At 36.7% G+C, this 13,095-nt stretch overlaps 3 protein-coding genes across 3 annotated transcripts; 1 reads left to right on the forward strand and 2 right to left on the reverse strand.

Moving 5' to 3' along the window:
* The first annotated feature begins 29 nt into the window (after positions 1-29).
* LOC130999142 (bifunctional protein FolD 4, chloroplastic-like) lies at positions 30-2,776 on the forward strand. The gene is made up of 5 exons (XM_057924642.1): positions 30-505; positions 1,268-1,593; positions 1,756-1,992; positions 2,091-2,258; positions 2,340-2,776. The coding sequence occupies exons 1-5, from the start codon at positions 313-315 to the stop codon at positions 2,508-2,510; spliced, it is 1,095 nt and encodes a 364-aa protein (XP_057780625.1). The 5' UTR covers positions 30-312; the 3' UTR covers positions 2,511-2,776.
* Positions 2,777-3,383: 607 nt separating this feature from the next.
* Positions 3,384-7,070, reverse strand: LOC130999141 (putative threonine aspartase). Its single transcript, XM_057924641.1, has 11 exons — positions 6,875-7,070; positions 6,549-6,599; positions 6,175-6,295; positions 5,995-6,079; positions 5,783-5,864; positions 5,563-5,635; positions 5,106-5,269; positions 4,807-4,970; positions 4,613-4,733; positions 4,128-4,223; positions 3,384-3,584 (listed from the first exon to the last, which is right to left on the reverse strand). The coding sequence occupies exons 1-11, from the start codon at positions 7,007-7,009 to the stop codon at positions 3,495-3,497; spliced, it is 1,182 nt and encodes a 393-aa protein (XP_057780624.1). The 5' UTR covers positions 7,010-7,070; the 3' UTR covers positions 3,384-3,494.
* A 2,644-nt stretch (positions 7,071-9,714) lies between these two features.
* Positions 9,715-10,338, reverse strand: LOC130998681 (UBP1-associated protein 2A-like). Its single transcript, XM_057924093.1, has one exon. It carries the CDS (start codon positions 10,336-10,338, stop codon positions 9,715-9,717), a length of 624 nt encoding a protein of 207 aa, XP_057780076.1.
* Between the last annotated feature and the right edge of the window lie 2,757 nt (positions 10,339-13,095).

Consider the following 13,095-nt stretch of genomic DNA (forward strand, 5'->3'; position numbering starts at 1 on the left):
ATCAAAATTTGATGCTATGAATAAGTGTGGCATGAAAATATACCATTATTTCATGCGAAAAAGGAAATTTCAACATGAAACGGCGTCGTTGCCTGCAAAATCTTCTTCGTTGTCCACCTTCATCACAAGGTAAAAAAAATATCAGAAAATAGGAAACCTCAGAATCCAGCTTTAACAGAACCCTACTTTTTCCTTTTCCGCTTTATAATCATTTCTAAAACCCTAATTCTCATTCATCCATTCATATATCAAAGCAAGAGCAGAAGAGCAAGCATAGGGCTGAGATTCCGGCTCCAATTCTTCCGTCTCAAGATGGCATCCTCCGCCGCCACCTCCTCCGCCGCCGCTATGTTCGGCACCGCCGCCGCCTCAGATGGCTGCGCACGCCGAGTTTTCGTTACGACCACCGTCCAGCTGCGCGCCTCCCGGAGCTCTCCCGCCTTCCTGAGAACGAGTGGAGCTATCAACACTTACGCCTCCTGCAGCAATTCGTCCGTTGTCAATGGTGAGCGCATGCTTTTCTGCGCACATTTACCGAATTTTTACGTATTTGTTTGTTTTCTAAATTGATCGTATTCGATTGCGTCTGCACCTGAATTGGAATGTGCATATTGATGAGCTTTATGCATGTGTATTGAGAAGTTGTGGTGTGACAAATCTATGATCAGTTATGGAATTTTTCCTGATGAAAAACTCGACACTGAATTTCTGGATTTCTTTGGGATTGGGAGGGGGAATAGTTTGAGATATGAATGTGTATTGGGCAGAGGGTAAAACACATGGTTGAGCCTTAGTTTTTATTTAGTTAAGAAATACTGCAATAATACTCAAAACAAGTGAAGCAATTCCTTTTATAATAATTGAAGTATGATTGATCTTTGCTTATATTAGTGGTAAGCTTGAGTTTGGAAGCTTCATCTGTAAATGAGCTGAGCTCAATATCAAGCTTCCTTTTTGTAGAATTCTTAAGAGGCTAATAGGATCTTAATCTATTTAGACCCTTTCTTTGTGGTCCAATAACACTAAAGTTTACATGTTATAGGTTGTTTTCAGATGTATTCTTTGAAAGTTATTCAGCACTAATTTGTAAGTTGGGCCCAAATCTTCCGACTCTGTATCTTCTTTCTATATTTGGGGGGTTTTGGTGGCATTGCATTTCTTCTTACAGTTCTGATGCCATGGAGGGTATGCATTATAAGGTACTCTAGAGTATGTATGGTAGTTGTTCTTTTGAATACCTTCTTATTTCACATGTGATGTTATACAGCTGCATTGACTACTGAGGCATCTGCTAAGGTTATTGATGGGAAAGCGACTGCCAAAGAGATCAGAGAGGAAATAGCTGCTGAAATATCAAAAATGAAGGAATCTAGTGGGGTTGTTCCTGGACTGGCTGTTATTCTTGTTGGAGAGAGGAAGGATTCTGCAACTTATGTACGCAACAAGAAAAAAGCCTGTGATACAGTTGGAATCAAGTCATATGAAGTGCACTTAGCTGAAGACTCCTCAGAACAAGAAGTCCTTGAGCATATCTCATGCTTCAACGATGATCCCGCAGTTAATGGTATCCTTGTTCAGTTGCCTCTACCTTCCGTAAGCCTCCAAATTTGCGTATTATGTTTCCTGTGAATGAAGTATGATCTCAGCAAACAATTCCCTCAGATCACACTATATGTAGAAGAGTTTATAATTTTTCTTCATTATTGCCTCCTGGTTCTGGAATATCACCATACTAATGATCTCTTGTTTTGCCAGCATATGAATGAGCAAAATATATTGAATGCTGTCTGTATTGAGAAAGATGTTGATGGATTCAGCCCTCTGAATATCGGCCGCCTGGCCATGAGAGATAGAGAACCACTATTTGTTCCGTGCACGCCCAAAGGATGCATAGAGTTGTTGCATAGATATGGCGTCCCAATCAAGGGAAAGAGGGCTGTTGTAATCGGCAGGAGTAATATTGTCGGAATGCCAGCTGCCCTTCTCTTGCAAGTAATACGATACTCTCATAGACTTTTACTCAGAACCATTATGAGAAACTTTCCATCTCGATCAAACTTGACCTCAATCTAATGTTTCTTGCTCGGCAGAGGGAAGACGCCACTGTTACAGTCGTCCACTCAAGAACAAAGAATCCCGAGGCGATCACTCGAGAAGCAGATATTGTGATCACTGCGGTGGGACAACCAAACATGGTTAGAGGCAGCTGGATCAAGCCCGGTGCTGTTGTCATCGACGTTGGAATCAATCCTGTTGAGGTATGACAAACCTATTTCTCCTCTCCACTCTCAACCCCCCCTTCCTCGTTGCCACTAAATTCGTGCTTTTTTGCACAACAGGACGCGAGCTGCAGTCGTGGATATCGGCTAGTTGGAGACGTGTGTTACGAGGAGGCTAGCAAGATTGCTTCGGCCATCACCCCGGTTCCCGGGGGAGTTGGGCCGATGACCATAGCAATGCTTCTCTCCAACACTCTCACCGCAGCTAAGCGAGCCTACAATTTCGAGTAAATTAGCAAAAATTTGGGTTGAAGTTTGAGAATGAGGAAATGGTTTCCTTTATTCCCTTGTTGGTTTTAGAAACTTGCCTCATTTTAATATCTCTCCCATTAATTAGTCGAGGTATAAGACAATGAAACACAACTCAGTCGGTAAGTCGCTTTCCATCCAACCATTAAGTTGGAGGTTTGAGTCATCATAGTGAAAAAATATGAAATCGAAAAATTAGACAAGTTACAAGCACCAAGTCTAATGATTATGAGTTAATTGCTTCCTTACGATTTCTTGTTGAACAAAAGCCTCGTTACGTCAGCAAGTAGCTTTAATTATTAATGAATTAATAGTTTATTATGAGTTAATTAGGAATTTATTGAAGTTTTAATTAGTAGTATAATTTAATGATCTCCAATTAGAATTTAGTTGAATTCCTAGGTAGATTTTTAATTAAAATTTATTGATGTCCAATTATGATTTACTATTAAATTGCTAGTTAGACTTGATAATTTTCCAATAAGAATTCAATGCTTTGATTAATTTAACTAAAGATTAAATAAATTATTTCATAAATAAAATAAAATAAAAATAATAGAGAGGCCAACACCATGCAAAACCTAGTATTGACAAAAATACTTGTGCACATCAAGATGCACAATGCATCTACTCTTAGTTAACTCCAACTAGAATTTGTTAATCTTCAATTATTATGCATTGATTTTTGTTAGAATTTATAATTTCTAATTAACTTGTATCTCAATTAAATTTAATAAAAAAGTAACTAAATTTATTAATAGAAAATAAATTAATAACAAGGGATATGGGGGCCGACCACAATGACAAGGTGCAGCACCCAAGAGTCCAAATGAAGTAGAAAACAATTGGGCCAACTTGCAGAAGGAAAGAAATATTCAAATTAGTTTTTGGTAAAATTAGATAACCATATAAAAAGTCCAGAAAATAAAAATAAAATCATTAATTAATCATCCAAAGCTGGAGTGACTATAATTTCTGAGAATCGAGATGAATTCTTGCAGCAAACGTGTCAACTCCATTTTGATTCTGCAGTCTTGTGCTTCTTAGAATGGAGACCTAATAAGAAGCACATCATCCATAAATAACCAAGATTTCATTTTAGCCATGGTTAATTTAATGCAAATACAAGAAATACATCCAAATATTGGATTTTAACCAACAATTAATACACGAGCTTTCAACATTTTGAAATTTGACCCGAATTAAAATCCCGACCACAATTAATCCTACATGGATGCCAAAGTTTCTTACGAAGCATTTTAATCGATAATTAAAACGTTGCGGTTAATGTAACATAAAAACATCGTTTTCTTCTTCTAAAATCATACTCTCGTTCCCAACATAACATGAAAGATAAAAAAGCGATGTCGTTTTTTTATGTTATATAAAAACATAGTGTTTTGATTACCGGCTGAAATGCCACAAAATAAAATTTCAACGTCCACATAGAATTAATGGTTGCCAAAATTTTAATTCGAGCTAAGTTCCAAAATGTTGAAAGTTCATGTATTAATTTGATCAAAAAAATAGTGTTAGTTAAAAATCAAAATTTGGGTATACTTCGTATATTTAGGGTAGAAGCAAAGAATGTGTTGATACCTTGGGCCGCTCCATCGAGCTCCCGAAATAACCTATTCCGAAAGAAGAAGCAGTAAACGCAGCTGCTATTTCCACAGTTTTAAGCTCTCCACCACCCTGATGCAACCACCCAATAATCAATCCAATTCTCCAATGATTTTCTTGATATGTTTTTAAGGATGCGTTTATTTTGATTGTAAAATTTTCATTGAAAAATGATGAATAAAAAAATGAGAAAATATTATATTTTCTTCATTTTTTATCATATGTTTGCTAGAGATGACAAAAAACTTAAAATGTTGGAAAATATTTTCACTACCCAAAGATAATATTATCCAACACGGGAGAGAAAATGAGTGAAAAGGAGCTGTCCGAGAAAATATTTCACCCTGCCCGGAGAAAATTTTCATAATAGTAAACATGTGAAAATGGTGGAAAAAGAGTGAAAATATATGTATTCCCTTTTTTACCATGAAAGTAAACGAACCCTAAGTATCTAATCTCACCAGAGGAGAAGTATCAGCTTGAACAAGTAAAACTCCAGCACTCTGCTCGCTCGCGCATTCGCCACTTTTAACGACAGATTTCAATACTTTCGAGCAGGCATTAACCGGGCCGGCCGGAGACCTGCAACAGTACATTATCGTCTAACTTGGAAGTTCAAAGGATAACGTCAAATAACCTATGGGAGAGGACGTACAATGATGAAGATATGCAGCATTCACGAGCAGCAAATCCTTTCATTAGGTACTCTCCGGCACCACTAACACAGCAACCGACAATAAAAGGCGCTTCAAAAGGGCCTCTTGAGGATGCCCAACAACCAGCACCGTACATTGCTGCTAGTCCAACACGGCCTCTGGCCTGCGAAGTAGTTCCAAGATGCAAAGCGCGTTCAATTATTCTCATCCAAATTTAGCAGCTTGAGTTGGATATATTTAGCAACATACAAAATTTTAGAAGTCATCGAGAGTTCACAGAAGATGGTAGAAGAATCACCTTAAGGGCAATGCCACCACTTGAGGCTCCGGAAGCTATATGTCCCTCAGAATCGACACAAATTACTCCAACCGTGTCTAATATAGCGTCCTCTTCTAGTGTACTCAATGAATAAGATTGATTCCTACTTTTCTTTACCTTTGGAAGATCATGTGATTGAGCCTCTACACATGAAACACGAATAACATAAATCAGTACTAAAAGTGAACAATTCCAAATTTTTATCAAATTTGACTTCCCAAACACAAAGATGTTTATGATAATTAGCAATGGGATAATATTCTTGACTCAATCATCTTCTCTAAGGTATCATGTTGCAGAGTTGCATAAAAAGCTGTCATATTAAAGGAGAACTCTTGCAAATTAAAAAATAAAAGTAAATAAGTCCTTGAAGTGTATAGAAGTAAAAATAGAAAAACATTTGATACAGCAAGGTCTCAAGAACTATGAAAGCTACCTCTAGCTTTGGCATCATCAAGCATTTCCTTGTATCTTTTCCATTGAATTCGAGCCCTTTCAGTCACCAACCACTGCACCATGAAATGCATAAGCTACGACAAGTCAAAAGTGCAAATACGGCTCTTTTGTCTTGATAATAAAACTATAGATTTCACAAGCAAAGGTGGGATTTTGGCAAAATGATTAGATGACAGCGTATGTAGTCGGATAAAAGCTACCTCATCCGCCTCCTCTATAGTGCCATCAGTCGCAATACCCTTGGACTTCGCCCACATATGGGCCCCTTCGCCGACCAAGAACCTGAGGAATATAATCCTTCTAATTAACACATGATTTTCCAAGAGACTCGTGATAATGATGCACTTGAACACAAACTGTACAACTCCAAGATAACATTAGTGTTGAAGCACGAAAAGGTGGATAACCGTACATAGGACTAATTCGACCCAGGAGTGATGAACCCGAAATCTGTTCTTTGGCTAGCAACGCAGCAATCTGGATGGGATTTCTAACACCTGTTTCGACCATTAACTTCACATGAATGAAAATTAGTCCGTAATTATAACTCAACCGGCTTTGCAGCGCAAAGATTTAACAATTTGCAAACTACCTGGCGTTGCTCCAACAGCACCGAAAGCTCCAGAGTCACCATCCATTAGACTGGCATCACATTCTACACGACCATCCTCAGTCAAATTTGATCCTCTCCCAGCATTCGTGCAAGGATCATCCTATACACGAAAACATAGTTCCCCGTAAATCCCAAATCAAAAGGCTCACATTCAGAGAGGAAATTTAACATCATTTACTAATCTTGAAGACACCTAATGCTTCCATCTCCTGCTACTAGTATATGATTACATGCTATTATATCCACAACATTTCAATTTGTCCAAAACTAGTTTTAAATGTCTCAATTCCCCCCTTAACCTATCCTCCAAAAGCGATACAAAAAGCATTACAGCATTTACACCAACAAAATACCTCCAGAACTTGAATTGCAGCTGCAACAGCATCAATACATCCACCAGAACCCTAAATTAAACAAGAAATAGTTCAGCAGTGAAATGGAAATACATTGGAATCAACCTCAAATTGAGAATGTTTTGACTTCATCTTCAACCATTAATTAAACTCAAACTTCTAATCTTCCAAGTATCACTCACAAAATCCAAACTTTACCATTCCCACTTGAGGAAATCACCATTTTATTTTTGCAATCATCGCGTGTCTTTTCATTGAATTTGGAAAAGCAAGTGAAGAATATAGGCTACTGAATCACGGAAAAGGGAAAGGAAAGAAACAAAGACCTTCCGGAGAAGCGAAGCCGCCGCCAGACAGGCGCGTTTCATGGCGGAGCGGAGGGCCTTCTCGTTCGACGGCGAGTGGAACCCCGCGCCGACGTGCACCGCAACGAAAAATCGATCGCCTGCTTCGCTCTCCATTGTGAGTATCTTTTTAGGACTACTCGTGAATCATAGCTTTACTTAAATAGGTTTATTAAGAATTTAAGATAATAGTAGTATTAACTTTTATAAATATTAATATTAATATTTGGCCCATGTCAGATTAGAAAGTTACATTTTAATACATGAATTTAATAAGTTGTTCAATTTTGACGAAATTTTCAACTCCGGTGACCGGCATTTATGATGTGGCACTTACGTGTCTTACGACTTATCCACGTGAAATAGAAACAACACCGTTTTGGCTGGCGTGTAACAACTGAATTAAAATAGGGTTTAATTTAAACAAAACGACGCCGTTTAGACTCTGTCGTCCCCCTTCTAAAATTATGCCCGACTCCCTCTCTCTCTCACCTATCACAAGCCGCCGCCGCCGCCGCCGCCTTCAAACGGCGAAGAATCTGCCCAACAAACCACCCGTCTCACCCAGCCACCACGACGACGCTCGCGTTGCCTCCTCTCCCTCTATCATCGCCTAAACCTTAGATCCCCAATCTCAGAACCCATCAGGCGACCACCCCGGCCTCGGCCGGAAAAGACAAGGCTGTCGCTAACAGCGGCGAGCCACTGCCATCACCAACCCCCAATTCTCCCCCTCCCTTTCAGTCTCCGGCGAACTCGCCTCCACGTCGTCTCCAGTTGATGAAAGGCGCCACCTTGACCGCTCCCTCACAACCCCGCCGCCACCTGGCTCCGAAGTCTGGCGGCCGCAACAGCTAGCTGGGCTAACCACCGCTGTTTAGACTAATTGGGGATGGAAGTAGGGTTCAGAATTTCTATTTGGGGAGGATGATTTTGAATTAGGTTGGGATTAAATACAATCACCTATGAAACGACGTAGTTTTGAGCATGAAAAAACGATGCCGTTCTTTCTTTAGTCCAGCGAACGGAATGGCATGTGTCGGGTACACACGTAGGATCCACGTCGGATATTAAATTGGAGGAGTGAAAATTTCGTCAAAATTGAACAACTTATTAAATTCATGTATCAAAATGTAACTTTCTAAGTTCGCGTCAAATATGGATTTTCGGCAAACTTTGTGTATTTAGGTGCAATTTTTCCTTTTTAAAAATGCTCTGATATGGGCCAAATATTAATATTAATATTTATAAAAGTTAATACTACTATTATCTTAAATTCTTGTCCTCAAGGGGACATCAAGCGGTGCGACCTCCTGTGTGTGAACAGTGAGGTCTCGGGTTCAAACCTCACTGCTCCCCCTCCCCAACTCCCCCAAATCAAAAAAAAAGTTCGCGTCAAATATGGATTTACTTTGTGTATTTAGGTGCAATTTTCCCTTTTAAAAAAATGTAAGGCTAATTACATGACAATATCCATAGTTTTATTTTTTTGGCCCGTAAAAATAATCCGGATAATATCCATAATTTCATTTTTCTATTTGGCTTGTAAAATAATTCGACGATTGAAAATTAACGTGTTTTGGTGAGCAGTTATATTGTTAATACAGTTTAAAAAATCACATAAGAAAAAATGCACTCAAATTCAAAATAAACAACACGTTTCTTCAATCCTTATAAAATAAACACACATTCAACAATCATCAAAGCGAAGAACACCAACACACCAGAAAAGTGAAAGAACACCAAGTACACTAAATTCAAAATCAGAGAAGTGAAGAACACCAAGCTAATACTCCCTCCGTCCCATATGAATAGGCTGATTGAGATTTTCACAAAGATTAAGAAAAATCATTAGAAATGAAAATATATAAATAAATTTTCTAATATGCCCATATTTATTATTTAATGATGTATTAAAGTGGGAGTAAATTAAAGAATTAAATAAGGATATAATAGTAAATGAGTAAAAAAATACTCCCTCCGTCCATGAAAGAACTTCCTAGGAGGGAGTGGCACGGGTTTTAAGAAAAAATATTGTTGAGTGTATTGAGAGTGGATAAAAAGTAGTTGAGTGTATTGGGAGTGGTGAAAAAGTGTTATAATTAATATTGAGAATTGTGAAAAGTGAAAAGTAGGAGGGTTATAAGTGGTGGGGTATAATTCAAAAATAGGTTGGAAGTTCTTTTGTGGACGTCCTAAAAAGGAAAGATAGGAAGTTCTTTCGTGGACGGAGGGAGTATTACTTTTTATGGAAACAAGCCTATATAAATAAGACATTCAAGAAAGGAAAACAAGCCTAAGCATATGGGACGGAGGGAGTAGATTCAAAAATCGGAGAAGCACAATTAGGTGTCCTCTCTCCAAATATTAATTCTTATTCTAGGATTTTCCTTTGTATTTTTGAACTATACCCCATCATTAATAATACCTCATTTATCTTTATTTTTCATTTTTCATTTTTCATTTTTCATCATTCTCAATACTAATTACAATATATTTTCACCATTTTTAATACATTCAACAATTTCGTTTTAAATTTCGTGTCCCTCCCTTTTAGGTAGTATTTGGGGTACAGAGGGAGTATTATTTAAATCAAGGAAAAAGTATTAGATAAGCTCCTATCATAGTGGCTCTTATCACGTTTAGATCTCTATAGTCGAAGTTGGGTCAATTAAACCCTCAAAGTGACTAATTTTTAACAATCGAGCCCTCCGCCTTAACGGCTATATATTTAACACTGTTAAAAAAATTTATTATTATTTTTTAATTTTGCCAAAGTCGTCGGAAACTCGCCAAAAACTCTCCAGCTGCGACGACGTCATTCATCTGTCGATCAACTTCTGAGGCTCCTTCAGCGCCTGGCGAGCTGCACGGCAGGTCCTAAAGAAAACGGACCCGTAACCCTTCGATTGACCGGTGATCTTGTCGGTGATAAGGCGACATTCCTCAATTTCGCCGTGTTTCGCGAACTCCTTGAGCAGCGTCTCCTCGGCGGTGTCCCAATTGAGGCCGTGCACGAATATCTTCCGCTGGGAGGGGTCCACATCCGCCGATGCCCAAACCCTAGCTGCCAAGTCGACGTGGCGATGCGCGGCCTCCGCAAGCAATTCGACCAATTTTTCCTTACTGAATGCAGCTAGGACGCTATGAATCGGCTCCTCCTCCACCTCGCCGCCGTTATTGTTGTTGGTTGGAATTGTCGACGCGTCGCCACCAACATTTTTGCTCAGGATTGGCTTCTCCCCAACGCTGTTGTTGTTGCGTGGATCGTCTACTTCAACGTCCGCTTCTTCTTCCTCTTCTTCTTCATACTCAACTTCTTCGTATTCAATTTCTTCTTCGTCATCGTTGTCGATGATCTCTTCGAGGTCTTCTTCTTCGACGACGATTTCCTCTTCCTTTTCAATTTGTGGGGGTCCCGCTTCGAGCTTCCTCTTCTTCGCCATGTGAGGTGAATTGACTGTGCAGGATAGTGAAAAACAATTATTAACGGTGTTAAACCGCCGTTAGGGTGGAGGGCCCGATTATTAGAGGTGTCAAACGGTACGGGTCGGGCCAGCCCAGCCCAAACCCATCGGGCTTTGCCTTTTATTGGGTCAGGTCGGGCCGGCCCAAAATCAAATCGGGCTGTAATTTTCTAGGCCCGACCCAGCCCCTCTCGGGCCATCGGGCGGTCGGGCTAAACCCACCCATATTTTTTTGATTTTTTTTGTTCTAAAAATAATGAAAAATAATTTTAAATTAGAAATTCTCCTGAAATAAAACTAACGTGGAATTTAGAATCTGCTTACACGAATTAATTGATGTAGGTTGGGGAAGAGTCGAACATTCATGTCAATAGTAATATTGAGTAATTCAATCACATGATAAAAATCAAACAAGTTTAAAGTTATGCTATAGACTAAAACAAATTTAAAGTTATGCTATAGACTATAGTTAATTCGTGCATTTAGGCCAATAATCTTTAAATCGGATTTCTTATATTGCAAACCATAATTTTCAAGATAGGAAATTTGGAAGGGGCCAATGGTTCAGATAGAAAATTTGGAAGGATGTACTACTGGAATGTGGTCAAATTTCAAATTAGCGATTAGGGTACTAGGATTTTAACTTTTAAGATTTTAATTTTATTATTTATGATTTTTAAAATATATAATTTAAATATTAATTAATTAATTTTGGGCGGGCTAAAAAGCCCAAAACCCCCGAGCTTTTTAGCCCAAAAGCCCGATCAGCCCGACGGGTTCACTGGGGGGGCTTTTTAGGCCCGGTTTTTTATGGGCCTCAATTTTTAGAGCCCAGCTCAGCCCTAAACATGGGCGGACCGGGCCAGCCCATCGGGCCGGGTCGATTTTGACATCTCTGCCGATTATTAAAAATTAGGCATTTTGAGGGTTTAGTTGGTCTAACTTCGACTATAGGGATCTAAACGTGATAAGGACCACTATGATAGGGGCTTATCTGATACTTTTCCCTTAAATCAATAAATCTTTGCAGCCAGCCACATTGTGGCAACCCACAAACTAATACTCCCTCCGTCCACCAATCAACTACCCCTTTGCCTATAAAATTTTGTCCACCAATTAACTATCTACTCTGCTTTTTGGACATATATACCCTCCCTTACTTTTTAAATTACTACACTTTACCAATTTGACCCACCACACTCTACCATTACTTGTCTACTCAATACTCCCTCCGTCCGCCAAAAGTATTCAACTTTGGCTAGGCACGAAGTTTAATAAAATTGAAGATGATGTTAATGTAGTGGAGAAAGGGTCCCACCACTTTATGAGATGTGTGGTTGAGATTGAATTTGGGGTGGGTTTTTTGTAAATAAAAAGTGTTTGTAAGGATAAAATATAAAGGTGGATGGTGGGACCATGACTTAAAAAGGAAAGTGGAATACCTTTTGCGAACGCCAAATATAGTAATTGTGGAATACTTTTGGCGGACGGAGGGAGTACAATTTTGATGTTAATTAAATGGAGTATGATATTTTAAATTTCCAGTTTATTTATTTTCTGAAAATTTTATTTCCAATTTATTTATTTTCAGAATTTTTAGTATATTTATTTATTTATTTTCAAATTTTCAGTTTATTTATTTTCTAAAAAATTTATTTTCCAGTTTTCAGTTTATTTATTTATTTGTTTTCTGAAAATTTTAATTCCAGTTTATTTATTTTCTGAATTTTCTGCTTATTTATTTTCGAATTTTCAGTTTATTTATTTTCTGAATTTTCAGTTTATTTATTTATTTATTTATTTCCAATTTATTTATTTATTTATTTTACGAAAATTTTAATTCCACTTTATTTATTCATTTATTTATTTCAAGTTTATTTATTTTATGAATTTTCAGTTTATTTATTTTTGAATTTTCAGTTTTTTTATTTCCAGTTTATTTATTTTTCAGTTTTCAGTTTATTTATTTATTTATTTTCTGAAAATTTTAATTCCAGTTTATTTATTTCCAGTTTCTTTATTTTCTAAATTTTCAGTTTAATTATTTATTTCCAGTTTATTTATTTTTCAGTTTATTTATTTATTTCTCTTCTGAAAATTTTAATTCCAGTTTATTTATTCATTTATTTATTTCCAGTTTATTTATTTTTTATTTATTTTCGAATTTTCAGTTTATTTATTTATTTATTTCCAGTTTATTTATTTTCAAATTTTAAGTTTATTTATTTATTTATTTCCAGTTTATTTATTTTCTGAATTTTCAGTTTATTAATTTATTTTCGAATTTTCAGTTTATTTATTTATTTAATTCCATTTTATTTGTTTTCTGAATTTTCGATTTTTTTGTTTATTTATTTTCGAACTTCCAGTTTATTTATTTTTCATTTTCGAATTTTCAGTTTATTTATTTATTTATTTCCAGTTTATTTGTTTTCTGAATTTTTAGTTTATTTATTTATTTATTTCGAATTTTCAGTTTATTTATTTATTTAATTCCAGGTTATTTATTTTCTAATTTTTTTTCCAGATTTTAATTTATTTATTTATTTATTTTCGAATTTTCAGTGTATTTATTTATTTAATTCCAGTTTGTTTATTTTCTGAATTTTCAGTTTATTTATTTATTTATTTCCAGATTATTTATTTTCTGAATTTTCAGTTTATTTATTTATTTTCGAACTTTAAGTTTATTTATTGTCTAAAAAAATTATTTTCCAGTTTTTAATTGATTTATTT

This window comes from Salvia miltiorrhiza, chromosome 8 (genome assembly GCF_028751815.1).
Source record: "Salvia miltiorrhiza cultivar Shanhuang (shh) chromosome 8, IMPLAD_Smil_shh, whole genome shotgun sequence".
Taxonomy (NCBI): domain Eukaryota; kingdom Viridiplantae; phylum Streptophyta; class Magnoliopsida; order Lamiales; family Lamiaceae; genus Salvia; species Salvia miltiorrhiza.

What these genes read in the sequence shown, in the direction of transcription:
- LOC130999142 (XM_057924642.1), top strand. Translation starts at nt 313, where the DNA reads ATGGCATCCTCCGCCGCCACCTCCTCCGCCGCCGCTATGTTCGGCACC. An exon ending in CAATTCGTCCGTTGTCAATG is followed by an intron (nt 506 to 1,267) that starts GTGAGCGCATGC and finishes GATGTTATACAG; the next exon opens with CTGCATTGACTACTGAGGCA. An exon ending in CAGCTGCCCTTCTCTTGCAA is followed by an intron (nt 1,993 to 2,090) that starts GTAATACGATAC and finishes CTTGCTCGGCAG; the next exon opens with AGGGAAGACGCCACTGTTAC.
- LOC130999141 (XM_057924641.1), bottom strand. Translation starts at nt 7,009, where the DNA reads ATGGAGAGCGAAGCAGGCGATCGATTTTTCGTTGCGGTGCACGTCGGC. An exon ending in GTGGTGGCATTGCCCTTAAG is followed by an intron (nt 4,971 to 5,105) that starts GTGATTCTTCTA and finishes ACTACTTCGCAG; the next exon opens with GCCAGAGGCCGTGTTGGACT. An exon ending in AAGCTGATACTTCTCCTCTG is followed by an intron (nt 4,224 to 4,612) that starts GTGAGATTAGAT and finishes TGGTTGCATCAG; the next exon opens with GGTGGTGGAGAGCTTAAAAC.
- LOC130998681 (XM_057924093.1), bottom strand. Translation starts at nt 10,338, where the DNA reads ATGGCGAAGAAGAGGAAGCTCGAAGCGGGACCCCCACAAATTGAAAAG.